This window comes from Melozone crissalis, unplaced genomic scaffold (genome assembly GCF_028551555.1).
Source record: "Melozone crissalis strain CALT ecotype California unplaced genomic scaffold, PUWL_Pcris_2 ptg000016l_1, whole genome shotgun sequence".
NCBI classification, from domain to species: Eukaryota; Metazoa; Chordata; class Aves; order Passeriformes; family Passerellidae; genus Melozone; species Melozone crissalis.
This window is the reverse complement of record NW_026535794.1, coordinates 277,976-305,866: the sequence shown is the minus strand read 5'-3', so window position 1 is coordinate 305,866 and position 27,891 is coordinate 277,976. Positions and strand designations below refer to the sequence as shown.

The following is a 27,891-nucleotide window of genomic DNA, read 5'->3' as shown; positions in this document are numbered from 1 at the left end:
GCCGGGGGGATGCGTGTTTGCGGTGTTGGGATGCCGGTGCAGGGATGTGCGTTTGCCGGGGCGGGATGCCGGTGCAGGGATGTGCGTGTTTGCCGTGGCGGGATGCCGGTGCCGCTGCCGGGCGGGTCCCGCCGGGTCTCGCTGTCGCTGCCGGTGCCACGGGCAGCAGCGGCGAGCGGGGCCGCAGCGCCCCCTGGCGGACGCGACCGGCCCCGCGCCGCACCGGGGCCCCGCTGCCGGCCCTGCCCGGCGCTCCGTACCTGCAGGGGCCGGGCCGGTTCTGCTCCCGGTGAACGCCCCGGCGGGGCCCGGGCAGGTTCAGCTCGCGACGCTCGGCGCCGCTCCGAGAGGGTCTGGGGCAGTTCTGGTCGCGGTGAGGGCCACGGCGGGGTCCGGGCGGCCGGGCAGCGCCGCCGCTCCCTGGTGCGGGCTTCGCCGCGGGCGCTGGGCGCCACCGAGTATTAACAGGGACCGGCGCTGCTCTGCCCCGGGGCCGCAGCCTCGCGCCGCCCCGGGACGGCGCCGCCGCCGCTGCCCGTGCCCCGGACTCGGTGCCGTCGGTGCCCGCGGAGGGCGCGGCGGGCGGGGCGGCCCCGGCCCCCGCCCCATCCCCATCGCGGCCCCGGCCCGTTCCGGGGCGGGCCGGCCCAGCCCCGCGCTGGCGGCGCCGAGCACGGCCCGGACATGCGGTCGCGTCGTGGGAGCCCCGCGCCGGCGGCGGAGAGCGGCGGGGCCATGGGGCAGCCCCGCCGCTGACCATGGCCGAGGGCTGGCGCTGGGCCGGGCCGGGCCGGGGCGCCCCGCGGCCGAGCCCCCGCCGCGCCGTCAGCGTCTGCGAGTCGCTGGACTTGCAGGGCGTCCCCGCCGTCCAGGCCGCGCTCGGCGCCGCGCAGCAGCAGCGCCGGCGGCCCAAGAGCTTCTGCGCGGCGGGGAACGGGCTGCCCGGGGCGCTGCTGCCGCCGCCGCCCCCCGCCCGCGCCCGCGGCCGCCTCCTGGAGCTGCTCCGGCTGCGCTCGCCCCGCAGGCAGAGCCCCGAGGCGGAGGGCGACGGCCCCGACGAGGCGCAGCGCCCGCGGCCCAGCAGCATGACCTTCCTGCCCGGCGCCCGGCCGCCGCACGCCGCCGAGAGCCCCGGCTTCCTCCGGGGGGGCTCCCTGTGGGGCAGCCGCCGCTGGAACATCTTCGGCGGCAGCGGCTGGAGCGGCTCCAGCCCCCGGAAGAACTTCAGCTCCCTGCGAAAAAGCTTCAGTTTCCGCCTGCGCCGGGGCCACGAGCTGCGGCGCTCGGAGTCCGGGGGGCTCCTGCGCCCCACGCGCCTCCGCACCAAGAGCGAGGGCGATGCCAGCTCCCTGCACACCTGCCCCAGCAAGCGGGACCTGCTGTACCCCGAGCTGGCCAGGGTCGGGGGCCGGCTGCACACCGACCCCGTGCAGACGGGGGGACTCTGGAAGCTCCTCACGAGCCGCTTCCGAAGACGAGAGCGTGGCAGCACTGGCAGCGTGTGCCCCAAGGATGCCCATGGCAGTGTCGAGCCTGCCCTCCTGGCTGGGGGTCCTCTGCGGGCTCTGGGTGAGTAAGCACAGGAGCAGTGCTGGGCTGGCGAGAGCCCCTGTGCCGACGGCGCCTGCAGGGATGGGGGCTGTGGCCTGTCCCAGCCGAGGTTCTGGGCTGTGCGCTGGCACCGCTCTGTCCTGGTGCTCTGCAGGCTTTGCACTGGGCTGCAGTGAGCTGATCATTCACGGGGTCGTGTCATACTGCAGTGCCCTGGGCACTGCCATGGTCAGTGGTGCTGGAGCAGCCGTGCTGGGGCTGCCCGGGAGGATGTGCTCTGGCATCTGGTTCCCTTGCTGGCCACACACCTGGGAGTGAAGCACGTGTGTCACATGTCCTCCCTGCCCTGGTGGTGTCCCAGCACGGGCAGGGTGGGCCGAGCTGTCCTGCCCTTGCCCCACAGCATTGGTGGAATGGGGAGAGGAGTGCAGTTGGACTCCCAGGCAAGTGGGACTGTTTGGGAGCTTGCCAGAGCAGAGGCGTGGAACAGCACAGGGGCTGGGGAGCCCAGAGATGTGCCTGTGAGCGGCTCCCTGGTGCCAGGCCTCGTCTGGGGAATGCTCAGCCCCTGCCACCCCTGCTAAGGTCCTGCCCTGCGGCTGAGCGGATTCCATGTGTTCGGGAGCGCAGGGACTCTCCCCGGGTATGGGGCAGCCTGCAGAGAGCAGGCCTGGCATTACCAGTGATGGGACAGGGGACAGGTCCCCACGGGGCCGGGCATTCAACGGGCACTAGCAGCTGGAGCAGCTCTCGGGTTTGACTCTCTGATGTTGGTGGGGAGTTCCCTGGCACCAGGGCTTTGTGGGGCTCGGCTGGGGCTGTGCTGGCTGTGCCTCTGTCCCTGTCCCCCTCGGGCCCTGTGAAGGAGCTGCAGGCGAGCCCTGTGTCCCGGCGGGCCGGGAGGCGACAGCAGCATCCCCAGCAGCATCCACAGCTTTTTAAGGCATGGAACGCACGGAGCTGGGGGCCGGGCCAAGCCCCGCCGCCACTCCGGGGCCTCGCTGTGCTCATGGCTCTGCTCTGCATCTGGGTGCTTGGAGGCAGCTCCGTGCTCGGCTTGTGAGCCAGAGGGATGTGTTAGGGCTGGCAGGCTCTCCAGGGAGGCCACCTGCTCCCGAGGAACCTGGCTGCTCCTCAGGCAGCGGCTGTCCAGGGCAGCATCGCGCCTGGACGTTCCCCAGGAGTGCTGGGCCGCAGAGATCAGCACGGGAGTAGCTCTGCAGCTGCCCAGGGTTCAGGGGCCCCATCCTCTGGCCCCCTCTGTCCCTCGCCGTGCTCCAGGGGAGGGTTCGGGAGGCTCCAGGGGAAGGCTCTGGAGGCCCCAGGGGAGGGTTCAGGAGGCTCCAGAGGAAGGCTCAGGAGGCTCCAGGGGAAGGCTCTGGAGGCTCCAGAGGAAGGTTCGGGAGGCTCCAGAGGAAGGCTCAGGAGGCTCCAGGGGAAGGCTCTGGAGGCTCCAGAGGAAGGTTCGGGAGGCTCCAGGGGAAGGCTCAGGAGGCTCCAGGGGAGGGTTCAGGAGGCCCCAGGGATGCCCGTGTGCCGCGAGGCCGAGGCCGGGACGCACTGGCTGCGGGGTTGCGGTGCTGGCAGGGCAGCCCGGGCCGTGTGCCGCCCCGGCGGGGTGGCGGGAGGTTCCCAGGCGAGGGGAGGCTGCGCTCATGGCTGCGGAATGTGGGTGTATGCGGGCAGGGAGGGCCGGGCCCTGCCCCTGCAGCGGGGCCTGTTGCTGCTTGCCGCTTCCAGTGGGAGCTGCGCCAGCGGCAGCCGGCCCGGCGGCCGCGTTCCCAGAGAGGCGGCCCAGGCTGAGCGCTTGGCTGGCGTCCTTGCCTCTCACCTGGCCCCTCCATGAGACAGGTAGGAGCTCCCTTTGCATCCGTCTTTGGGAGACCCTGCTGAGGCTGCTGTGCGGAGTGCTGTGGGCAGCCTCGGATCCCTGCAGCGGTGGGATGTACATACCCTCCAGCTCATGCAGGACCATTGCTCGTTACAGGGATTAGTGCTTGCCACTGTAGCTCATGCTGGAGGCAGAAGCGCAGGGACTGACCTCTCCAGGCTGCCGTCAGCACTGTGGCTCCTGGCAGGAGCCCCTGGCGCTGCAGAGCTCAGGCTGGGTTCCGTCACACCAAGAACACCGTTCATTACCTGCCTGGTGCCTGCGCAGTCCCTGTACCCACCAGCCCTGAGTCCTCCTGGGCACAGTGAGGTGTGAAAAGGCAGTGGTGAAGCCTGCACAGTAAAGTAACTGCTGTTTGTTTTCTCTTGTGCCCCATCTCCCCATTGTCCTTCTGCTCAGAATGTTGGTCTGTGGGTCTCCTCCGGTGGGAGCTGTGGGTCTCTGAGCCAGGCCGGAGGGGCTCAGCCTCAGTGCTGCTGCTCAGGAGGTCTCTGCCCCGTTCCTGTTCCAGTCTTGCAGGCCCACGATGTTCCAAACACCTGCCTGACAAAGTCCCACAGACTTTGATGCTCTTTGTGGGCGCTGCCCACCCTGCCCTGGGAAAGCTGCTGGTGCAGCCCCAACTTGCCCTCCTGGGGGTGCAGCTGCAGCTGCGGTTATCAGCCCTTGGAAAAGCTGGATGTAGGAGTCCCGGCAGAGAGCCAAGCCAGCGCTCTCTGTGTTTCCAGAGCCTGGAGTGGTTTGTTTATGGCACGCTGTGATACCCACCCTGCACCACCATGTGCATCCAGATAGACCCACAGAAGCCAGGGGGTCGCTCCAAGTGCTGCTCCCAGCCCTGGAGGGGTTTGGCAGGCATTGAGCACACACAGAGGTGATGGGGGATTCCAGGGCTTGCTACCCAGAGAAGACAGAAAGAACTGATCGTTGTGTAATGAGCAATGGAGGGCAACAGCCCTTGGGACTAGAGAGCAAAGTCAACACAGAGTCCAGCCAGCTTGGACTGACCCAGGTGATCGTGGTCAGTGGTTCAGAGCATTTCTGGGTGTCCAGGTGTTGGCTGGTGCCATTCCAGAGAGGCTCTCATAGCTATGGTCTTGGGAAGACTGGACTGTTTTGGAATTGGAGTTGTCCCTGTGCATGAAGGGGCTGTGTGATGGGAACAGCGTCTCTGATGGCTCAGGAGGCATTCCTCATCTGAGGGAACGGCACAGAGCCGTGTCAGGGAGGTTTAGTTGGCTATCAGGGAAGAGTTCTTCCCCCAGAGGGTGGCTGGGCTCTGAACAGGCTCCCTAGGGAACGGTCATGGCCCCAAGGCTGCCAGAGCTCAGGGAGCATTTGTACAGTGCTCTCAGGCACAGGGTGGGATTGTTGGGCTGTCTGTGCAGGGCCAGGGATCAGACTTAATGATCCTTGTGTGTCTCTTCCAGCTCGGGATATCCCGGGATATCCGTGATTCTGAGGTCACAGCCATGTCCCCTCTCCCAGAGAGATGCCCTGCCTGCGTTTTGGTGTTCTTTAAGGTACCTCCCTTTACTCTGGTGTGTGCAGTACTGATGTGCAGGGCATGTGAGGGAAGGCTTCTGAGAGAGCATGGGCTGTTTTCTCATGCATTGGGTGAAGTTTGCATAGTGAGTTGGGTAGGTCATGATAAATATCACCTCGTGTTGGTACTTGCCTTGCTTGAGCTGGGAGTGTTGGTGAGAGGCAGAGGTGTCGTGGTGGGGCTAGAGATGCCTGGGATGCTGGGGCCGGCCTGGTGTCTGCACTTTGGGAAAGCTCGAGGCTGGTGGGGGTGTCAGGGAGGGAGCTGTGGGACGATGCTCTGGAGGGCTCAGTTCTCAGGACAAGGTCAGAGGGTGTGCAGAGGATGCAGAGCTGTCTGGCTGCAGTCACGGGCAGCCTTAGGGAGAGGGAGCCCTGTGCCTTCAGTGTTCCCTGCCAGGGCTCATGGGGCTGCACGGCTGCACCTGAGCTCAGGCACATTGGGAACAGGTTTTTGCTGCTGAGGTGGATCCCCACAGAGGACTGTGATGGGAGGCTGGGTTACCTTCTTTCCATGCCGCTCTCTGCTGGGTTTTCCCTTCCAGCAGACCCTGTCCCACCATCACAGCAGGGTTTGGTCTGGGTCTTTGGCAGTGTTTGGGTGGGAGCTGGAGAGCAGCAGGTGGTGAGAGGTTTCTGGGTCTCTCAGAGTCTGCACTGACCTCAGAGCACAGTGCCACCAGCTGCTGCCAGCCGTGCATGCTGACAATGCAAGGGTGGCAGTTCCTAAGTGTGCCCTTTCCCAGAGAGATGCAGCACCGTCCCCTTTTGTGGCTGCAGAGTGTTTAAAGTGCTGCTGAGAGAATCCTCACCAAGGTCACGTCCTGCAGTGGGTGCCCGTGCTGGCTCAGTGCTGACTGGAGCTGGCTATGCCTGTGCTGGTCCTTGACCTGCAGAAATCCCCCTCGTGCCAGCATTACGGGGTGCAGGCTTTATCAGCCTGCCTGGGAGGGGTGGCTGTGTCCTGCACAGCCCCTGCCTCCCTTTGATCCCTCTGTGGTCAGGTGGGTCCGTTGGTGTGGCCGCAGTGGTGGCCATGGTGGCCTCGGTTTGTGTGGCCTCTGCTGTGTTTGCACAGCCTCTGACCTGGTTTCAAGGCTGGGTTTAGTGTCCAGGGCTGCAGTGTCCAAGGGAGCTGCACCATGGCTTGGATGATGGGCTGGTTAATTATTAGTTGCTGTGTGGGGAGGCTGATGTGTCTGGCGCTGGCGTTTCTGGAGCGCGGGGTAGATGAACCTGCTGTGCATCATCCATGGAGCGAGCAGCTGGGCTGAGGAGTTGAATGTGGCTGGCCAGGCCCTTTCTCCTGCCAGCCTCCCTGGCCTGTGGGTGCTGGGAGCTGTGGGTGTGTGGCTGAACCCCTCCAAGCTGCCATCAGGGCACAGGGAGCCACGGTGTGCGAGCTCTGCGATGGAGGGTGCTGACCCTGCCTCCCCCGTGCACTGTCCCACAGCTGGGCTCTGTCTGTAGCTCCTGAACGTGTCCAGGATGGCCAGCTGACCACGGGACAGCAGATACACAGTGCCTCCTTTACGTCCCTGTCTGCTCTTGTGCATGGCAGGGGCTCTGCCCACCCCACCTCCCAAATTTCCACTTTCTGCAGTAGAGCTGCCTGTGCCAGGAAGCCTCCATCAACAGAAGCTTCTGGGGAGTAACAGAATCGTCCTGAGTTTCCTTTTCCCAGGCCAGTCTGGACTGATCTCTTGTATGGTTGTGTGGTGGAGCCAAGGATGCTGTTGGGCTGTGCAGAAGCTCTGGGTATGGCAGTGGTTCCCTGAGCCCACTGCTTTGGTTTGGAGGTCAGGTGCACCTGGGGAAGGTGTTGAACTGCAGCACGGACAGCCTGCTCCCCTCTCTGTGATTTCATAACAAAGAGAATGGAGGAGGAGTGACCAGGCGTGCCTGGTGCTCGGCTAAGGTGGGCAGACGGGAGTGAGGAGCGGGGTGTGTTGTGGGGCTGAGGACAGTGCTCTCAGCCGTGTGTTGTCAGCTTTTATTTGTGTTAAGCTTTACTCAGGAGCCTTCTCAGCATGTCAAAACTCAAAGCGTTGCAAGCTCTTGGACCTGGGTTAGGAAGCAAGCCAGGATCTGTTGGGATGGTTGGTGCGGGAGGCAGCTGGCAGTCGTTGGGGCAGCGTGTCCTGTCATCCTTGAGCAGATCCAGAGCCAGCCAGCCCTGTGCAGGGCTCTCCCTGCCTCTCCTCCTTCCCAGGGCCAGGCACCGAGTGTGTGTGGCCTGTGCTCCAGTCAGAACCTGCCAAAAGCCTGCCGTGTATCATGGAACAGCACGTGTGTGCTGCCTGCTCCTTCGGGCCTGCATGGGGCTTTACCTGCCACATTACCTGCCAGAGAGGCTGAGCAGGGCACAAGTCCCAAGTGGAGGTGACAGCTATTTTTAGAGCCAGTGATGCAGTTGGAAATACAGGTGTGCTGTTACCTTTTGGAAAGGGCTCAAAAATGTATCATTTTCCTCCTGACTGATGAATTGTTCTAATAAAAACGTTACCTCTGCCTAAAAAAGGAAAGGGCAGGTGAAAGACACCGCAGAGAAATGATTCCTCAGGAAGGCTATAAATAACCTGGTGTCCCTGCAGCACGCTTGGGGAGTACTTGTCTGCAATAACTCCTGGAAAAGGAGTGTTCCTAGGTCAGCCATGGAAGGTAAAGCTCCAGGCGGGAGCACCATGTCCACACCTTTCTCGAACGTGATGGGTGGATGTTGTGGGTGCTGGTGGCACCCAGAACAGGGAGCAGGGCACAGTGCCAGGTTTGGTGCCTCGTGCTCTCAGAGCAGCCTAGCCTGCCCTCTGGCAGTGGGAGCAGGAGTGGGCTCTCCCCGTGGCCGTGGGCTGCCCAGCGAGGTGGCAGAGCTGAGATGGAGGGAGAGCTGGTGCTGTTGTGTGCCCAGCCTCCCCATGGGAGTTAGGAGGGCTGGAACAGCAGCTGGGGTGAGGGCAGGCCCTGGGGGGCTCTGGCAGGGCTGTGGGGCCCAATGCTGCCCCAACACAAGGCAGATGCTCCAGGGCTGGAGCCCCTCTGGAGCCAGGCTGGGACACCTGGGGGTGCTCACCTGGAGAGGAGCAGCTCCAGGGAGAGCTCAGAGCCCCTGGCAGGGCCTGGAGGGGCTCCAGGAGAGCTGCAGAGGGACTGGGGACAAGGCATGGAGGGACAGGGCACAGGGAATGGCTCCCAGTGCCAGAGGGCAGGCACGGATGGGAGATTGGGAATGAGGAATTGCTCCCTGGCAGGGTGGTTTGGGTACTGCTGGAGCAGCACTGGGAGTTGTGGATGTGGGGTTGGGGCTGCTGGGGCAGATCTGAGCCACCCTCCCTGTGGCCTCAGGTGACGCTGGAGCAGTGGCAGTGCCCAGGTCACTGTGTTTGATTGCTGCCCGCTTTTGGGTCTGGTGGATTTGCTGCTTCCCTTCTGAGCCATCTGACATTCCCGTTCCTGCAACGGTCTGTGGCCACAGATTTGGCAGGTTTATTAGAGGCTCCTGAAGGCGCAGAGCTCCCGCAGATTGCTGCGCTCCAAAATCCTTTCTGTTTGTATGCCATACACACGCAGGAGGTGCTGCTCTGTGGGTCCTGCCCTGGAGCTGCTGTTGGGTGGAAGGGAAGGTCTGACCTGGCCAAGGCGAGTGGGGGACTGGGGTTTGTCAGGGGGCTGCTGGCGGCCCCTGGCACTCAGGGTGTCCTCCAGGCTCCGCTCAGGCTGGCTGCTCCTGCAGCTCTGTGTCTGGCAAGAACCATATATCCTTGCTGGGAGCTCACGGGTAACCTGATGGTTTCTTCCCTCTGTCTGCAGATTCGTTTGTGAACAGCCAGGAATGGACCCTGAGTCGCTCGGTGCCTGAGCTGAAGGTGGTGAGTACTTGTGGCTTGTGCCTGGGATATCCCTGGATCCCCAAACCCTCAGGAAAACCCTGCATTTTCGTGTGGCCAGGTGGGAACACTCAGAAGGGACAGGGGAGCTGGGGCTGCTGCTGTGCCAGGGAAGGGCTGATGTTCCTCAGTTAAGCTGCAGCTGCTTCAGTGATGGATTCCTCCTCTGCTCTTCCTGTGCTCTCTGTGCCCGCCCTCAGCTCTCCTTACAGGCTCCTGGCGTGTGCCCTTCCATTCTGTCTCCCTTCAGCTTTTGCAAGGTTAACGTTTTTCAATGTTAGTCCAAGAAACAAAAGAACAAAATTCTTCTTGCTAAACATTCCAGCACTGTCCTGCCACAGTGTCTCGACCTGCAGTTAAGTGAGAATCAAACCAAACTTCAAATATTCATTAGTTTACCTGTGAAATGCATTTTAAAACCATTCTCACAGCTGTTTGGGTGTTGCTGCCTGATGTTGGGGTTCTGCAAGGCTGCAGAGCCATGCTGCCAGATAAACCATCCTAAAGCACTTAGCTCTACCTCAAGTGGCACAGCATTTCCCCAGGTTTTGCATGACCTCTGGGTATCTCTGTTGCTCTGGGATTTGATCTGGCCAAAGCAGCTCTTCTAAAAGCCCAGAGGCCTTTCAGAGTCCTGGTTTAGAGTTGGGTTGGAAAAGCCTCTGGAGATCTTTGAGTCCAGATGGCCCCAGCAGTGCCAAGGCCATCACTGACTGTGTCCCCAGGGGCAACATCCACACAGCTTGTGAATTCCTGCAGGGATGGGGCCTCAGCGCTGCCCTGGGCAGCTGTGCCCGGGCTGCACAGCCCTTTCCAGGTAGGGATTTTCCCTCTGCCCACCCTGAGCTGCCCTGGCCCAGCCCTGTTCCCTGGAGCACAGCCCTTTCCCCCCGGCTGTGCCCTCCTGGCAGGAGCTGTGCAGAGCCACAAGGGCCCCCTGAGCCTCCTTTGCTCCAGGCTGAGCCCCTGCCCAGCTCCCTCAGCCTCTCCTGGGGCTCCAGCCCCTTCCCAGCTCCATTCCCTTCCCTGCCCACACTCCAGCCCCTCCAGGTCTTTCTTGTCATGAGGGGCCCAAACTGACCCCAGCAAGAAATGTTGCCAGATTTCACTTCCTTCCCGTTCTCAAGCGGCTCTGTGTCCTCTGTCTCCCACAGGAGCTGAGGGTCTCACGGCTCTCCCTGCTTGTGTTCCCAGGCATTCAGGATACTTTCTCCAAGGTCTTTGAATAATTTGATGTACTTAAGAATGCACATTCAGCAGTTTTCCCTGCCTCAGTTTCCCCCCAGAAGCTCCCTCCCGGTGCTGGAGGCCAGGAGGAGGCTGTGGCTGAGCAGTTCTTGCAGAGGGGCACTGATGGTGCCTCCTGGCAGGGCCTGTCCCCTGCACCTGGCACTGGGCAGTGCCAGCACATTCTCCCCAAAATCCCAGAACAGAGGCTCCCACAGTGCTTACAGACCTTGTTTGGTTCGGTTTGTGCCTTGTGTTCCTCAGGATTGTCACTTCTGTGGCTGCTTTGCAGCTCCAGGTGAGCTCAGGAACATGGCAGAGCAGCAAGATTTTGGTGAGATGCAGCTCAGGGTTTGTACCATGTGCAGACAGAGTGTAAGTGCAGCCTCTGCCTGGGTTTCAGAGCTAAATGCCACTGCAGTGTTGGTCTTCGGCGTGGTGTGGCACCCTTGCTGCTGGGCAGCTCAGGAGCTGCTCCCTTGGCACAGGAGCCGTGGGCAGCCTGGCACTGCAGCCTGAGCTGCCTGCCTGCAGCTGGGCTCTGCAGAGTTCTGCTCTGGGACCTTCTCTAGCACCCCCCCAGAGTGCTGTGTCCCTGTCAGGGGCCCCAACAGTGCACAGACATGGCCCTGGAGTGCGTCCAGAGGAGCCGTGGAGATGCTCTGAGGGCTGAAACCCCTCTGGAGCCAGCCTGGCAGAGCTGGGGCTGCTCAGCCTGCAGAAGAGAAGGTTCTGGAGACATTGGAGCCCCTTCTAGTGCCCAGAGGGGCTCCAGGAAAGCGGAGAGGGCTTGGGACAAGAGCCTGGAGTGACAGGACAAAGGGGAATGGCTTCCCATGGACAGAGGGCAGGGTTAGATGGAATATTAGGTGAGATGGAAAGCATTCTTCCCCCTGAGAGTGGTGAGGGCCTGGCACTGGTTGCCCAGAGAAGCAGCCCCATGGTCCCTGGCAGTGTCCAAGGCCAGGCTGGATGGGGCTTGGAGCATCCTGCGGCAGTGGAGGTGTCTCTGTCCCTGGCAGGGGTGGCACTGGATGATTCTGAGGGTTCCTTCCAGGAGAAGCCCCTCTGGGATTCCATGGTTGTGTGGTTATGCTGGGCAGAGGCTGGGCAGTTCCATTCCATTGTCCCTGAGATGGCACAGTGTGGTGCAGGCCCTGCCCAGCGGGGCTCTGGATGTGCAGCTGCAGGACAGGGCAGGCTGCAGGACAGGGCAGGCTGCAGGACAGGGCAGGGTTGAAGGACAGGGCAGGGTTGAGGGACAGGGCAGGGTTGCAGGACAGGGCAGGGTTGAGGGACAGGGCAGGGTTGCAGGACAGGGCAGGGTTGCAGGACAGGGCAGGCTGCAGGACAGGGCAGGTTGCAGGACAGGGCAGGGTTGCAGGACAGGGCAGGGTTGAGGGACAGGGCAGGCTGCAGGACAGGGCAGGCTGCAGGACAGGGCAGGGTTGCAGGACAGGGCAGGGTTGCAGGACAGGGCAGGCTGCAGGACAGGGCAGGGTTGCAGGACAGGGCAGGGTTGAGGGACAGGGCAGGCTGCAGGACAGGGCAGGGTTGCAGGACAGGGCAGGGTTGCAGGACAGGGCAGGCTGCAGGACAGGGCAGGCTGCAGGACAGGGCAGGGTTGCAGGACAGGGCAGGGTTGAGGGACAGGGCAGGCTGCAGGACAGGGCAGGGTTGCAGGACAGGGCAGGCTGCAGGACAGGGCAGGCTGCAGGACAGGGCAGGGTTGCAGGACAGGGCAGGGTTGAGGGACAGGGCAGGCTGCAGGACAGGGCAGGGTTGCAGGACAGGGCAGGGTTGAGGGACAGGGCAGGCTGCAGGACAGGGCAGGGTTGCAGGACAGGGCAGGGTTGAGGGACAGGGCAGGCTGCAGGACAGGGCAGGGTTGCAGGACAGGGCAGGCTGCAGGACAGGGCAGGCTGCAGGACAGGGCAGGGTTGCAGGACAGGGCAGGGTTGCAGGACAGGGCAGGCTGCAGGACAGGGCAGGTTGCAGCCCAGCCCGTGCTCTCTGCGTTGTCACTGTGTCGGGGTCTGTCACTGCTCGGAGGGGTGGCACATGGGGCAGTGTGAGAGCGTGCCCATGGGAGCCGTCGGTCAGTGCTCCCTGCTCCTGCCCCGTGCTGGCTCTGCTGGCACCGGAGCTGGCACACGGGTGCTGTCCTGGGCTCTGCCAGCGCGGTCTGTGCCGCACCGGCCATGGGCTGGTGCCTCTCTGCTTCTCACAGGGAGCAGCACGTGCCTGGCCCAGGGCAGCGGGAGCGTTTGAGTGAGCTGGAGAACCCGCCCGGTGGTGACTCACCTGCCAGGCTCATCCTGTGCCTGGAAAAGTTTGCCTGTAAACTTCCATGGGGGCAGAGGCAGCTTTAGTGTTCGTAGCCACTCCTCACCCCATGTCTTTTGCTCTGGTGTGGCCGCGTGAGTGCAGCTGGACCATTAAGGCTGGAGAAGCCCTCTGAGATTATCAAGTCCACCCATCAACCAGCACCACCGCCATGTTCACCGCTGAACTATATCCTCAACTGCCACTTCCAACCCTTCCAGGGATAGTGACTTGGTTCACCTTTAGCTGAAGGTGACCCCGTCCCTTGTTGTGGAAAAGGAATACCTGATATCCACCTAAACCTTCCCTGATGCAATTTGAGGATGTTCCCTCTTGTCCTGTCGTTAGTTACTTGGGAGCAGAGCCCAATCCCCACCTGGCTGCACTCTCCTGTCAGGGAGTTGTGGAATGAGAAGGTTCCCCCTGAGCCTCCTTTTCTCCAGGCTGAGCCCCTCTTGCTCCCTCAGCCAGTTCTCATCAGACTCGTGCTCCAGACCCTCCAGTACAGACCCGGTCCCACAATTAAGCAGCATTAGATGGTCAGGAGGACACTGACAATGAGCCAAGCAGGGCTGTGACTGACCCATCCTGGGTCACCCCCTGCATTCCATGGCCAGTCTGAGGGTGCTGCAGTCAGATGTGCTGCCACCCAGTTGCATTGGGTGCTCACAGCTTTCCCCTGTGTTGGCTGAGCATTGGTGCTGGGTGTTTTCTGTGTGGGTGGCACCATCTCCCATCCTGGGAGGTGCACATCGTGCTGCCCTGGCGCTGCTGCTCAGGCACGACACAGGCTGGGCCTGCTCCCGACTGGGGCTGCTCCCTGCTCCCCTTCCACTGGCAGCTGCTGTCCAGAGCTCAGCACCCCAAAACTGAATTGACTTGGGATGGCAAGTGTTCCCTGAGGAGCAGAAGGGCTCTGGGAAGAGCTGGTGTGGCTCTGACAGGGCTGTGCCTGTTCAGGGGAGGACAGGAATGCTCAGAGCCCTCTGTCCAGGTGGCTGTGCCTGTTCAGGGGAGGACAGGAGTGCTCAGTGCCCAGATGGCCGTGCCCCAGTCTCAGCTGCTCTGTGCCTGACTGAGCCCAGTCCATGCCGTGCCTCCCACAGAATGCTGGGCTGGGTGACACCATCCCTGTGTCCTCTCTCTCAGGGACACCTCTGCCTCTCACCAGAGTGTGCCCCAGCCCTGGTGCTGTCACCCCACGGGGGTGGCCGCCTGTACAGGGACACGGGTGACACGTGCATCTGTTGCAGGGCATCGTGGGGAACCTGTCCAGTGGCAAGTCAGCCCTGGTGCACCGCTACCTGACCGGCACCTACGTGCAGGAGGAGTCTCCAGAGGGTAAGCTCTGCTTCCCAGGGTGCTGGGGACGGGCTGGGGTCACTCCTCGCCGTGGGGCAGCAGGTGCCCCCAGCCCCTGCTCCTCCTCCCCTGCCATGGGGCTCTGCATGGCCCCAGCCCTCGTTTGGGGTGTCCCCTGCTTGTCCCCCTTACTGACCTGCAGCTTTGCTCCCAAGGTGGCCGGTTCAAGAAGGAGATCGTGGTGGATGGCCAGAGCTACTTGCTGCTGATTCGAGATGAAGGGGGCCCCCCTGAGCTCCAGGTAGGCGACCTGTCCTCCCGGTGCTCCCTTCCCACCCATCCTGGTGGAGATGGTGGCTGGGGGAGGTGCTGCTGCCTGAGCCCGGGCTGTGGCTGCCCTGGGCCTGGGTGTCCGTCTGTCCATCCGCGCTGTAATCCTGCCCTGTCCCTTCAGTTTGCTGCCTGGGTGGATGCAGTGGTGTTTGTCTTCAGCCTGGAGGATGAGATCAGCTTCCAGACCGTCTACAACTACTACCTGCGGCTCTGCAGCTACCGGAACACCGCCGAGGTGCCCATGGTGCTGGTGGGCACACAGGGTGAGCACGGCGCCCGGCTTTCCCCAGCCCGGCCCAGCCCAGCCCGGCCCGGCCCAGCCCAGCCCAGCTTCCCCAGCCCAGCCCGGCCCGGCCCGGCCCAGCCCAGCCCAGCCCAGCTTCCCCAGCCCAGCCCAGCCCGCCCCGGCCCAGCCACGAGCGGGAGCGTTGCTGCTGCAGTGTCCTGCTGGCTCTGTGGGCAAAGGGGTGCTGGCCCCAGAGCACAGGGGGCATCCTGGTCTGTGAGCCTTTTGTGGGGCTGAGGGGCAATGCTGGGGCCCCAGCCCAGGGCCCTGAGGAGGGAGTTGCTGCTCACACCATCTCAGCCTCCCCACAGAGAGCTGCCCCATCCCATGGAGCCACTTTCCTCTGGAAATGGCATGATAGCCTGGTGCTGCCTCCCCCAGCTCTGCCAGCACAGGCAGCAGGCAGCTTGGGGTGAAGAGCTTCTGTGTGACAGTAGAGAGCAGGAGCAGGACATGAATGTAGGGGAAAACTGTCCTGAGCACTGCGTGACCTGTTCCTGGCCAGGAAAACAGGCAGGAGCAGTGGGACGGAGTCACAGGTGTCTGCTCCAGACCCCCATATTAAAAGCAGAACAAAGTTGTTAAACTTTGGATATTTAAAGATTGTGGAATGAATTTTAGGACTGAGTGATCTTGGCTCAGGGATGGGGTGGCAGCAGGCACTGTGGAGATGCAGGACAGGTAAGGGGTAGTGGCCACTGTTGTCCCAGAGACAGAACCAGGTGAGGTCCTAGCCTTGGTACAGGCACACAACCATCTGGAGGGCTGGAGGAGGGCTTTCTCACAGGGCAGGTCCCAGTTCTACCCCACCTGAGGAGGTTTGTTCACAGCCCCCACTTGTCCCTGGCTTGTCTTTAAGGAGTTGGATTCCTCTTTGGAAAGAAGTTTTTCCAAAACAGGCAAGCACTTGGTGGCTATCTGGGATGCAAACTGAGCCTGTATTTTAGAGCTGTCCAGGAATTCCTTGGCTGTGGAGACATCCCAGCAGAGTTGACTTTCTTGTTAAACCAGGAGGCTTTCTCCCTTGGATTCTTTAACATGTAGGGCTTGGCCATGAGCCCTAAAATGTTGGAGACCGACAAATCAATTTTATTTGGCAGCTGGGCTGCCTGGCCTTGGTCCCCACACCTCCCCGAGGTGTTGTGCCTCTGTCTTGCTGAAGTGTCGGTGGCTGGGTTCTTTGGGGAGCTGAGTCAGGTTCATTTACAGAGATTCACCCATTTTTGTACAAACGTGGGACTCTGTGATCACAGGCATCTATGGCACAGTGCCGTGGAGGTGGTTGCTCTGTGTGGCGAAGGGAGGGAGGCCAGAGGTGCGGTGGGGCCCCTGGGTGGGTGGGACAGGCCCTTGCCCTCCAGCCCGCTGTCCCTGTGGTTTGCAGATGCCATCAGTGCCACCAACCCGCGCGTCATCGACGACTCCCGCGCACGGAAGCTCTCCAACGACCTGAAGCGCTGCACCTACTACGAGACCTGTGCCACCTACGGCCTGAACGTGGAGAGGGTCTTCCAGGATGGTAACTGCAGCCCCCCGGGCTCTGGGCACAGTGGGGCATGGCCGGGGGCTCTGTGCTGCCCTGGGAGCAGGAAACAGCTGTGCACAGCTGGGTGGGACAGCTGCTCCTCATGGGAACCGTGTGAGAGAGCATTGCTGGGCTTGGACAGGGGGCTGCAGCTCAGTGATGCTCAGGGGCACAGGCAACCGTCTCCTGGGGGTTTGCAGGCTGCTTAAATTAACTTAAATTAACTCTCCTAAAGGAGACTGTGTGTCCCTCCAGTGACGGGACAAGGGGGAATGGCCTGGAGCTGATGGGATGAGGTGTTTCTGGAGTGGGTAAGAATTCTTCCTAGTGAGCACTGGTGGGACATGATGCAGCTGGTTTGGGATCTGGTGGATCTCCTGGTGCAGCTGGTTTGGTATCTTGGGGAGCCTGGCAGTCACAGACTCTGTGAGGACCTTGCCTCACATGGCAGTTCAGTTTCCATCAGACTTGCCTTTCTGTGACCCCTTGCGCCCCGGATCCCAGCAGAGCTGCCCCGGCCAGGCTGGGGAGGGTGTCCAGTTCCCACAGCAGGAGCAGCAGGAGCTGCTTTCAGGGCCAGCTTGCCTGCCTGCCCGTGCTGAGTGGAGTCTGTGCTGCTGCCCCTCTGTCTGTAGAGAGCCCTGGGTCACAGCCTGGCTACTGGCCAGTCTCCTCAGACCACCACAAGTGGCTGCTGACCTTTCTGGGGAGCAGGTCCCTGTGCTGGCAGTGAGCTTGAGGGAGCGAGCACCCTGCCCCGTGGTGTTCACAGACAGCTCTAAACACACGTGCACAGGGTGCTGCAGAGTGTGGGGATGCTCCAGGACAGACAGACTGCCCAGGGATTCTCCAAGGGCTGGGTGGCCCTGGCTGCAGTGCCAGCACAGCTCAGCAGGAGCAGCAGACCCTGTTCCTCAGAGCAGGCCCTGGTGCCTGGTCAGTGGCCTGGGGCTGGGCTGTGCTGTGTCTGCTCTGAGCACATTGCAGGGTGTGCCTGATGTGCTGGGGTTTTGTGGCTGTGTCTGGGCACTCAGGCTGCCACAGGTCACCGTGAGAAGGACGCGTGGCAGGGAATGGGGTCCCTTCCTCCTTGCTGGTTTCTCATGTCCCGGCAGGATTCCCCTGGAGGTGCTGCTGGCTCTGTGGGAATGTGCTCCTCCATCCTTCCCACGTCCTCAGATGTCACAGGGACTTCTGTGGCGAGAGGATGGCATCTTGGCGTTGCCAGGTCCTGCCAGGGTGGCCTTGGCAGGAGCAGTGACCCAGCCCGGGTCCTGCAGGAGCAGAGGAGGAGGAGAAGCAGTGACCCAGCCCTGGTCCTGCAGGGTGCAGGAGAAGCAGTGATCCAGCCCTGGTCCTGCAGGGTGCAGGATGCAGGAGGAGCAGTGACCCAGCCCGGGTCCTGCAGGGTGCAGGATGCAGGAGGAGCAGTGACCCAGCCCGGGTCCTGCAGGGTGCAGGATGCAGGAGGAGCAGTGACCCAGCCCGGGTCCTGCAGGGTGCAGGATGCAGGAGGAGCAGTGACCCAGCCCGGGTCCTGCAGGGTGCAGGATGCAGGAGGAGCAGTGACCCAGCCCGGGTCCTGCAGGATGCAGCAGGAGGAGCAGTGACCCAGCCCGGGTCCTGCAGGGTGCAGGATGCAGGAGGAGCAGTGACCCAGCCCGGGTCCTGCAGGGCGCAGCAAGGACAGCAGCTGTGCTGTGGGTGACTTCCTGAGCCTCAGGTCTGCTGCAGCTCCCGAGTGCATGGTGCTGCCTTTCCTGTGCCCTGAGCGCTGCAGAGGGCAGGAGGGGGCAGCCAGCAGTTCCATGGCCCAGGACCTTGGCTGGGGTGCCGGTGGCATTGCTGCTCCCCATTGTCCCCTCAAACACAGGGCTGCAGGCCCAGGCTCAGCATGAGCTCCCAGGGAGGCTCTGGAGCCCCAGCCCAGGGGAATGTCCCATCCCGGTGCTGGCTGGGCACACTGTGAGCTCCAGCCCAGGGGAATGTCCCATCCCGGTGCTGGCTGGGCACACTGTGAGCTCCAGCTCCCCAGGGAATATATTTCTGGAAATACCCAGAAAAAGCCCTCAGCTGCTGCTGTTGTGGGCAGGGAGCCTGGCAGAGGCTCTGCCCATCAGTTATCCCACACCACTACTGCTAATGAGGAATTAACCATGAGACCACACTGGAGGGATAATATCTCCCCAGTCCTGGAATGAGGCACCTTGAGGTGACCTTCACCTTCCTGCATGCCAGGCCCAGGCTCTTCTCCTTCCTGACCATCAGCCAGGTGTTGTGGGATAGTTTCTGCCATCCCTTACACCAGTCTGTTGTTGTTTCTCTGGTTGCCGCACGGAGCTGTGCTGTACGAGCAGTGAGGTGTGCCCTGCCTGCAGAGCTGAGCTCTCCCTGCCCATGTCACTGTGACACCAGCCCCAGAGCATCACTCGGTGTTTCAGAGAAACCCAGCACTGCAGGTCTGGACAGAGGAGAGCATGCAGAGGTCCCTAGTGACCCACCAGGGATTCTACACCCTCAGGATGTTCCTTCACAGACCACAAGGCCCAGACTGGTGGAGGGGCCATTGGCGAGGCAGTTCAGTCCCTGGCTCCTGGAGCTGTTGTGTGGGGTGACAGAGAGTGATGGACTGACAGGGTGACAGAGGGTGACAGGGGTGACAGAGGGTGATGGACTGACAGGGTGACAGAGGGTGACAGGGGTGACTGAGGGGTGATGGACTGACAGGGTGACTGAGGGTGACAGGGGTGACTGAGGGTGATGGACGGACAGGGGTGACAGAGGGTGATGGACTGACAGGGGCGACTGAGGGTGACAGGGGCGACTGAGGGTGACAGGGGTGACTGAGGGGTGATGGACTGACAGGAGTGACTGAGAGTGATGGACTGACAGGGTGACTGAGGGGTGATGGACGGACAGGGGTGACTGAGGGTGATGGACTGACAGAGTGACGGTGATGGACTGACAGGGGTGACTGAGGGTGATGGACTGACAGGGGTGACTGAGGGTGATGGACTGACAGAGTGACGGTGATGGACTGACAGGGGTGACTGAGAGTGATGGACTGACAGGGTGACTGAGGGTGATGGACTGACAGGGTGACTGAGGGTGACAGGGGTGACTGAGGGTGATGGACGGACAGGGGTGACAGAGGGTGATGGACTGACAGGGGCGACTGAGGGTGACAGGGGCGACTGAGGGTGACAGGGGTGACTGAGGGGTGATGGACTGACAGGAGTGACTGAGAGTGATGGACTGACAGGGTGACTGAGGGGTGATGGACGGACAGGGGTGACTGAGGGTGATGGACTGACGGGGGTGACTGAGGGTGATGGACTGACGGGGGTGACTGAGGGTGATGGACTGACAGGGGTGACTGAGGGTGATGGACTGACAGAGTAACGGTGATGGACTGACAGGGGTGACTGAGAGTGATGGACTGACGGGGGTGACTGAGGGTGATGGACTGACAGGGTGACAGAGGGTGATGGACTGACAGAGTGACGGTGATGGACTGACAGGGGTGACAGAGGGTGATGGACTGACAGGAGCGACTGAGGGTGATGGACTGACAGGGGTGACTGAGGGTGATGACTGACAGGGTGACTGAGGGTGACAGGGGCGACTGAGGGTGATGGATTCCCAGGGTGACTGAGGGTGATGGGCTGCCCAGGGGTTCTCCTGCCCAGGGTGACTGAGAGGTGGCTGCCCAGGGGTTCTCCTGCAGCAGGCCCAGGCTCACATGGTGCCCATGGGGAGTTGCTGTTCTGTGTGATGCCCAAGTGGGCAGATGGCCCTGGGGCTCAGCCTGAGCAGTGCAGGCAGCACACCAGTCAGGGCAAGGGCCTGGCTCTCCCTGGAGCCCTCTAGAAATCTGTGTGGGGAGGAAAGTGCTTTCTGAACGCTGACCCTGTGCCTTTGTCCCTTTTGCAGTGGCTCAGAAGGTGGTGGCTCTCCGCAAGAAGCACCAGCTCTCCATCGGCCCCTGCAAGTCCCTGCCCAACTCACCCAGCCACTCATCTGTGTCCGCAGCCTCCATTCCTTCTGTGCACATCAACCAGGTGGGGAATGGCCACGGGGGAAGCCAGGCACCTCCTGTGCTCTCCACACCCTGGGCTGGTAGCCAGCAGTTCGGCTCAGCCTCAGACTGGTACCTCTGCTCTGGCTGGCTCCTGGAAGGGCAGAGTGGTGTCACCCTGGGGCCTCCTCCATAGCCCCGAGCAGCTGTGGCTCCCTGGCAGTGTCCCAGCCCAGGTGGCAGTGTCCCAGGGCTTGGAGCAGCCAGGTCTGTGCAGAGTGTCCCTGTGCAAGGCAGGAGTGCAGTGAGATGTCCCTGGAGGTCCCTTCCAAGCCAGAGCACCCCATGGTTGTGTGATTGTGTGGCAGTTTGGTGCTCGCCCTGAGGTCAGGTTCCGTGTCTCACCCTTGGGTGTGGCTCGTGTCCCCGGGCTGTGTGTGCCTTGGCAGGCCCAGAGCAGAGCTGTGAGCAGTGTGGGGGAGCCCTGGGCAGCCCAGGCTGTGTGACAGGGGCTGCCCTGGCTGCCCCAGCTGGGCGGGCACAGCTGCTCAGCTCCTGCTTCCCCAGCTCAGGAAGCTGATGGTCCACGTGCCCCTGCATCTGAGGGCATGTACCTGTGGAGAGGTGAGCTCAGTGGCGAGCTGAGGAGCAGAGCAGGGAAGGAGCTTCCCTCCCCTGTGCCCCAGGAAGGGCTCTGTGCGTTTGGTGAGGCTTGCCAAGGTGGGAGGATGGTGATGTTGTGTGGTCCTGGAGCAGAGCTGAGGAGGACAGGCTCCATGGTGAGCGAGGGGATGGGAGAGGGGATCCTTCAGGCAGGCACCTCACTGCATTCAGGCTTTGCTGCATTCCCAGTGCCCACAGAAACGCTGGTGGGAGACTGGTGAGGAGGAAAGGAGAGGTCCTGGCCTCCATTGCTCCCCAGGGCACCAAGGCAGCAGATCCCATCTCTGCACAAATGGCATGTGGATTCACAGGATCGGTGACAGGGCTGCAGGAAACCTGCCTGTGGCTGAGGACAGCACGTGGGGCTGGTGGGTTTGCCATGAGGCATTGCCTCTGGAGCCCTGGGTGTGTCAGAGCCTCCCGGCCCTGGCAGGACTCTGGGCCCCTCACAGGAGCCTGTCCTGCACACACCTGAGCCCTATCTGCAGCCTGCCTGATTGCAGGGGCTTTTAAGGCTGCACTGCAGGCAGGTGAGTGCAGGTGTTTGCAGAGACCTGTGCCAGCTTCCTGTGCTGCAGGTCACCTGGACACCAGCAAGCTCAGTAAAGTCTGTGTGCAGGTGGGTGGGCTGCTGGGGAGGGCTGCCAAGCCACGTTCTGTCAGTGTGCCTGTGTCCATAGAGCTGGGGATGAGTTCAGTGGGAGACATCCAAGGTGGAGAGCAAAGTCCCAAGGAAATATAGATTTGGGTGTCTCTGGTAATTTGAGGGTTTTATGAGCAAATTGTGTACAGTTTGAGCCTGGTTGGGAAGAGGCCACCTGTGCTGGAAGGGAAGCACGAGGCTGATGGCCAAGGCCAGCATTTCTCAGGGGAGCTGGACACTTGTTTAGGGTTTTTTTCCATGTCCACAGTATGGGAAGAGCCCCCATAGCTGTGTGTCATGGGCCCTGGCTGTGCCAGGCAGGCAGGGTGTTACTGTGAAGCTGGAAAGCGTTCCTGCGTGAGGGATGGGGCTGCCAGATCCCCGGGCTCCCCAGCTGGAACCCAGCCACTCCAGTGCCTGTGCATGGAGCCTGAAGGGGTAGCAAAAACAGCTGGGAGAGAATAAACCGCGACACAGGAGGAAAGTGAGGAGTGAGTGCAGGGATTGGCCAAACCTGACCTGAAATACACAGTGTGACATGAAAGGGCTCCTTCAGGAAAGGCAGCACTGAACTAAAGGGTGGATTTGGGACTGGCAGTGGGAAGCAAATTTTGGGAGCATTTTCTAAGTGCATGCCATGAGCTGTGTGAGGATGTGCTCAGAGGGTCCCTGCTCTCCTGTGCTTTCCTCCCCACAGAGCCCCTGTCAGCACGGCCTGCAGTGTGTGTAGGGGTGAGCTCTGGCTGCCTGTTCGGGCAGCCCTTGGCTCCGTGTGCCATGCTGTGCCCTGCTCGGCTGCAGGCGCGCGGGGAGCTGTGCTGGGGAGCAGAGCTGCGAGGGGCAGGAATGAGGGCAGCTGGCAGGGGCTGTGCCTTGGTGGCTGTGCCCCCTCCCCAGCCCTGCTCTGGGCCCTGCCCCCTGCCCTCGGCTCCCTGGGCCCCACAGGGTCACCAAAGCCAGTTTGTGTTCTGTGGGGTCCCCCCGCAAGCCCTGCTGGTGCCAGTGACCCGTGCAGCAATCTTTGCCCCCGGTGTTTGCACGGCTGTCCCCGTTACTGAGGACACCTCCAAAACAGTGAAGCAATGGTGAGTGATCCTGAAGTGCCGTGAAGCATTTGCCTGTTCTTGCATGGGCTCGGAACTGAGCTTCTGGAGCTGCTCCCCGCTGTCCTCAGGGAAATCCAAGTGGCTTTGGGAAGCAAATTCACCCATAAGTGGTGGTTCTGACAGGGAGCGGGGCAGAGCAGCCCACACGCTCAGCTGTGGGAGGGCACCATGCCCGGGGGGTGCCCACAGAGTGTCCTGGTGTCTGTCCCCTGCTCCTGGCCCAGCAGGGAGTGCATGGGGGGCAGCTCTGCGAGGGGTGCACAGGCTCACCTTGCCAGGGAGGACAGTGGGAGGGTGACCAGGTGTTTGTGGAGCTGAGCTGAACTCTGTCATACCCGAGGGCTCTCTCATACCAGGGTTTCTCATTTGCTTTTGCAAGTCAAGGAGGAGTAAGTGGCACAAGGAAAACAGGAAGAAGGCTCTCAAGGAAGAGTTTAGGAGCACAGGACTTAACATGGAGATAAGGTGGAGAGAAGCCAGACAAAAAACACAATTAGGAGCTTTGGCTTGTGCCTCAGGTATTGGTGTGTACAGGTGAGACATGCACTTGGGACAGAATGATCTCCTTCCCTTCCAGTACTGCCTTGAGGGGTAGGAGGAGCCCCTGGAGCAGTGGGACTGGCATCTGGGGGTCAGGAGGAGCCCCTGGAGCAGTGGGACTGGCATCTGGGGGTCAGGGCGAGTCCCTGGAGCACCAGGATTGGCATTTAGGGGCAGGAGGAGCCCCTGGAGCTGGGATTGGCAGTACTGCTCTCGGCCTGGTATGGCCCATACTGCACGGACAGCGCTGTCCTCTGGAGCTGCCGGCTGAGAAGGCACTTTTCTTGGAATGGGAACAAGGAGTCCCCCACAAAGGGCTTCTTATGGTAGGTGGGAGCTGGGACCAGCTCTGCCCCTTCTCTTGTTCTGGGCACAGCTCTTGTGGAAGCAGCCTGACGCTTGTGGCTGAGCCCAGCCAACCTTTTTGGACACGGCCCCTGCGTGTCTGGTCTGTCATTTGGAGCAGTGCAGCGTGGGTACTGGGAGAGGAGGCACTCCCTGTTAGCCACCTGTCTGCAGGATTCCCTTCTCCTGCACTCTGGTGATGTGCATGTGTCCCAGCCTCCTTGCACTGTGCTGATGCTCTTGGGGACCAGCCAAAGGCCCCGGCTCCATTTCTGCCTTTGGGAGTTTGGGGTTTTTCTGTTATTCTGCAGCGGTGCCTGCAGGATGTTGCTCCATCCGTGGGGAGGGAAGGGGAGCTGTGGGAGCAGGTCAGCCCTGGTCCTGGTCGGGGTTTTCCACAGCTCTCATGACTCACTAGGTGTGCTCAGCAGGTCCCTGATCCTGGCTGCTGTGCTCTGCTCAGTGTGGAGCAGCCAGGGCCAGCATTCCCTGGAGCCCTGCACTCCCTTGGGGACACAGACGTGCCCCTTTGGCCTTGCCAGCAGCTTGAGGGGTGTGGGTCTGCCCCTGCTGGAGCAGGCACCTGCTGTTCCCGAGAGCCAGCAGCCCAGGGAGAGCTGTGCCTGCTGCCTCGGGCTCTCCTCTCTGTCCCTTGCCCACACCTATTGCTGGGTGGGCAGGCTGGATGGCTTTGGGAGTCCCACTCCTCACCTGGCCCTGATTCCTCCCTTTGCTCCCTCCTGCAGCTCCTGCCCTTGCCTGCAGGATGGGATGGGAGGTTCTGGGGCCAGTGGGTGCTTGCAGCACCTGCAGAGTTGTTCTACCTGATTTCCTCCCTTCTGCTGCCCCGTTCTCAGTCTCCCTTCAGGGCCTCTGGGTGCCTTTGGGAGTTCCCCAGGCGGTGGGTGAGTCAGTGCTGTGTTTGCTGTGGGATGGCAGTTTGTCTTTGTGCCAGGCAGCTGTTCCCAGCAGCTGGCAGGAGGTCACACAGGTACCCAGTGCAGGCACCCAGCAGGCTGCTGGAGGGAACCGGGTGCCCCCCGGGAGCTGCTGCCATCCCTGCCGTGCTCTGGGCTGCCCACTATGGTGGCTCCTCTCCGTGGCCTCCATCTGCCTTCCTGCACGGGCTGGGGGCACTGGCAGGGCCCTCCTCATCCACACTGCGGGGAGAGACCAGAGCAAAGGTGGAAAGTCAAAGTTTGCAAGTGAAATGAAGGCCCGAGGGCAGCTCGCCTGAGCTGTAACAGCGCTCACTGGCCTGCTGTGGCACGGGTTTCTGTCAGAGCTCGGGAGCTGCATTGGCATTTCCTCGTGGAAGCCGTGTCCCTCTGCCTGCTCTGCTCATGGTGCCCTTTCCATCGTCCTTGTGCTCCTCTGGCTTCTCCCTGCCTCCCACAGACACCGGGCTGGTGTTTGTTGTTTGTCCGCTGCACTCAGAGCCCTTCCCGAGCTCCTTGCTCTGCCCCAGGCCCTGTTACACTGGAATTCCTGCCCTGAGCTCAGCTGGGTTCTGCCCTTCCCAGGCACCCGTGGCGCTGCTGATGTTACCAGTTACACACCCACGGGAAGGATTTGTCCCACAGGTGCTTCCCAAGTTCCCAGTTCCCACTGTGCTCTCAGATTCCAGTGCTGACCACAGGTGGTTGTTCAGGCCCACCAGCAAAGCGCCTGACAATAGCAGACACGTGGGACCTGCCATCTGCTCTCCCATGTCCCTGGGATTTGTGTCCCTAGATCCCATGGAAATTGGGGAGCTCCCTGCTCCAGCAGAGCTCAGCATTGGCTCAGGATTGCCTGAGCCACCTCTGTCTTTGGAGGGCTTTCTCCTCTGCCCCCAAACTCAGGGCAGCTTGCCTTCATAGCCTGGTGTGAGCCTTCCTTCAGCCCCAGAGCCCTCCCTGAGGTTTGGTCTGTGGGACGTGGGAGGCCCAAAGGCCAGTGTCCTTCATCACTCAAGGACAGTAACCTTGGCTCCTGCACCAGGCAGGCTTACAGGCTAAGGAAAGTTATTCTGGCTAGATGGAAATGACACAGAGGATTGCAGGGAGTAAGTAAAACATATTGATTTCTTCCTTGATGCTTCAGTGTCCATCACCTGCAGCCACAGGGTTTGCTGCAGCTGCTCTGGCAGGAGCTCAGACTCTGCAGCCTCCTTGGAACTGGCTCCTCCCCGCAGTCACAGCATCCTGAACGTGCAGCCAAGGCCACCCAGGCATGCCAGGCATGGCCAGGAGCTGTCTTGGGGGGACAGCCATGCCCAGCTCCTGTTCCATGGGGCAGGTTGTCTGTGCTGTTGCATCCTCCTACTCTTCCTAGCCCTTGGAATGTTTCACTTTCTTTGCCCTAGTTCACGTGTGGTGAATCAGTTAAACAGTTAATCAGTTAATCAATTAATCAGTTAAACACAGACTGTGCCTGTGTGCACTCGGTGGCCCTGGCTCTCTGCAGCTTCACCACAGCACTGCTGTGTGGGTGTTGGAGCCAGCACTGGCAGCAGCTCTGCTCTCTCTGTTGAGGGTTCAGGAGTCACTGGCAGGTGACAGGTTGCTTTGCCCCTCTGTGTCCCTGGTGCTCCCCTCTTTTTGCAGAACCTTCTTGTCCAGCACAGGGTTCCTCACCCTGCACAGGAGCTCCCAGACCAAGTTCCCAGCCTCTTGGACTTGTGGGAAAGCACAACCTGGCCAGGTTCCCTCTTGTTCTGTGCTTTGGGACTGCAGAAATGTTCCTGTTTCCAGACAGGCTGGGATGGTCTGAGCCACCCACCTGCTCACAGCATGGAGTTCTTTTCCTTGCTCTGCCTTCATGAGGAGGAAACTGAAATGCTGCTTGGGTGGCTTTTCCCTCTCCTAAGTTCTCATTGTGTGTCTTCTCCCATATCTCTGGTTAAAGATGAGGGCTTGGTGAAGGTTGCACCTCTCTGTGAGGCTGGGCTGTGGGTCCTGGTCACTGCTCTGCCTGTGCAGCCCCTCTCACCCTTGTGTGAAGTGCCTGTCTCAGGATAAGGCTCTGATCCCACTGGGGATGGGGGTCTCTCGTGGAGCCCCTTCAGCAGGTCACCCCTGCAAGGGCTGCACTCGTGCTCAGAGTGGGCAGCACGGGGAAGTCACTGGGCCAGTGGTGCCCCCACTCTGTGGCTGTGGAGCTGGGAGGGGGCAGGCTGCCCTTGTGGGCTGCTGGAGCTGCCCTGCCCTTCCAGGGGCAGCTCCTCCACGTGTTTCTGAAATGCTGTTCAAGCCGCCAGGGAGCTGGGGCTGCCGCGTGCCTCTCGTGGTGAGATGTCCTGGGCTGCAGACCCGAAATGCTTCCATGCCACTGTTGCTCCTGGGGTGTCCCTGAGCCCTGTCCCATGGCTGCCCACACTGGCCAGGGTGGGAGCGAGCAGCCTTGTCTGGAAGAGACGTGTTGGTGACGTGGGTGCATGGCTGGATCTTCCTCTTGCCGTGGAGTCCTGCGAGGGGTTGGTGAAGCCCCTTGTGTTCCCAGCACAGGCCGCTGCAGCCATGGCTGTGGCTATGGCTCCAGACCAGCAGCAGAGGTGGGTGTCACACAGAGGCTGAGCTTGGGGTGTGGCACTCTGTGCCAGGTGAAGGCTGCAGTCCTGGGAACACGCATCCCCGCTGGCATCAGGAGAGACAGGGAATGGATGAGTGGGACTTGGGGCTTGGCAGGCTTTGGGCTGCCTCACAGCCTCATGTCTGAGGGGCTCAGTGGAGAGGAAGGGAATGGCTGCCCTAGAAGAGCGACCCTGATCCTGTGTTCTGGGAGCAGTGGAGGTGCCCTAGCTGTGCCCCTCTGCTGGGCACAGCTACATGGAACCGTGCTGCCTCAGTCCTTGTTCCACAGCTGTGTTTGGAAGGGCTTCAGCTGGGTTTCTCTGGCCATTTGCTGCCCTTCTCTTTGATTTCAGAACTTGAACATTTTACTGGTGAAAACACTGGAGCAGAAAGAGGTGGAAGGCTTCCCAAGCCCCTGTGTTGAGCAGGAGCAGTGCCTGGCATTGGATGTCTCTCTGGGTTGCCCAGAGAGGTTGTGAGCTCCCCATCCCTGGAAGTGTTCAAGGGTTCAAGGCCAGGTTGAATGGGCTTGGAGCAATGTGGAAGTTGTGCCTGCCCGTGGCAGGGGGTTGGAACGGTCTTTAAGGTCCCTTCCAACCGAAATGATTCCATGATCGTTTGGATGTCACCCAGTCCCAGTCTGCACGCCCTGCCCTGGCGTGAGAACATGTGGGACAGGTGGTGTTCCTGCACCGTGCCTCCAGGTGGCCTCTCTGACCACCCGTGTCCTCCCCAGGCCACCAACGGTGGAGGAGCCTTCAGCGACTACTCGTCGTCCGTGCCCTCCACCCCGAGCATCAGCCAGCGGGAGCTGCGGATCGAGACCATCGCCGCCTCCAACACGCCCACCCCCATCCGCAAGCAGTCCAAGCGGCGCTCCAACATCTTCACGGTAAGCAGCACGGGGCCCAGGAGCTCGGGGGGTTCCAGCACAGGAGAGGGCAGGCAGTGGGTCAGGGCAGCCCGAGCCCTTGGGCTCTCCTGCGCGGCCGCCGTGCCGTGCTGGCAGGGAGGGACACGGTGCTGCGGGCTGCTCCGGGCAGGGTGTGCGTGCATGGGGAGCATCTGGGAGCAGGACAGTGCTCACACACATGGCAGCGTGCGGGGGTGCACTCGTGGGGATCTGTAGTGTGTGTGAGCCCCTGCTCGTTGC

At 61.6% G+C, this 27,891-nt stretch overlaps 1 protein-coding gene across 3 annotated transcripts in view; it reads left to right on the top strand.

Annotated features, from left to right (window-relative positions):
* AGAP3 (ArfGAP with GTPase domain, ankyrin repeat and PH domain 3) overlaps nucleotides 1–27,891 on the top strand; it is a 118,744-nt gene that overhangs the window by 34,763 nt on the left and 56,090 nt on the right. For 2 of the 3 annotated variants that reach the window (XM_054273911.1, XM_054273912.1), the window contains exons 2-8: nucleotides 8,795–8,853; nucleotides 13,677–13,764; nucleotides 13,941–14,026; nucleotides 14,180–14,321; nucleotides 15,729–15,863; nucleotides 19,803–19,930; nucleotides 27,475–27,630. In XM_054273911.1, the coding sequence (XP_054129886.1) occupies nucleotides 8,795–8,853; nucleotides 13,677–13,764; nucleotides 13,941–14,026; nucleotides 14,180–14,321; nucleotides 15,729–15,863; nucleotides 19,803–19,930; nucleotides 27,475–27,630 (794 nt within the window). Of the gene's footprint in view, nucleotides 1–758; nucleotides 1,570–8,794; nucleotides 8,854–13,676; nucleotides 13,765–13,940; nucleotides 14,027–14,179; nucleotides 14,322–15,728; nucleotides 15,864–19,802; nucleotides 19,931–27,474; nucleotides 27,631–27,891 lie in introns of those variants that run through there. The other variant, XM_054273909.1, reaches the window with a different exon arrangement.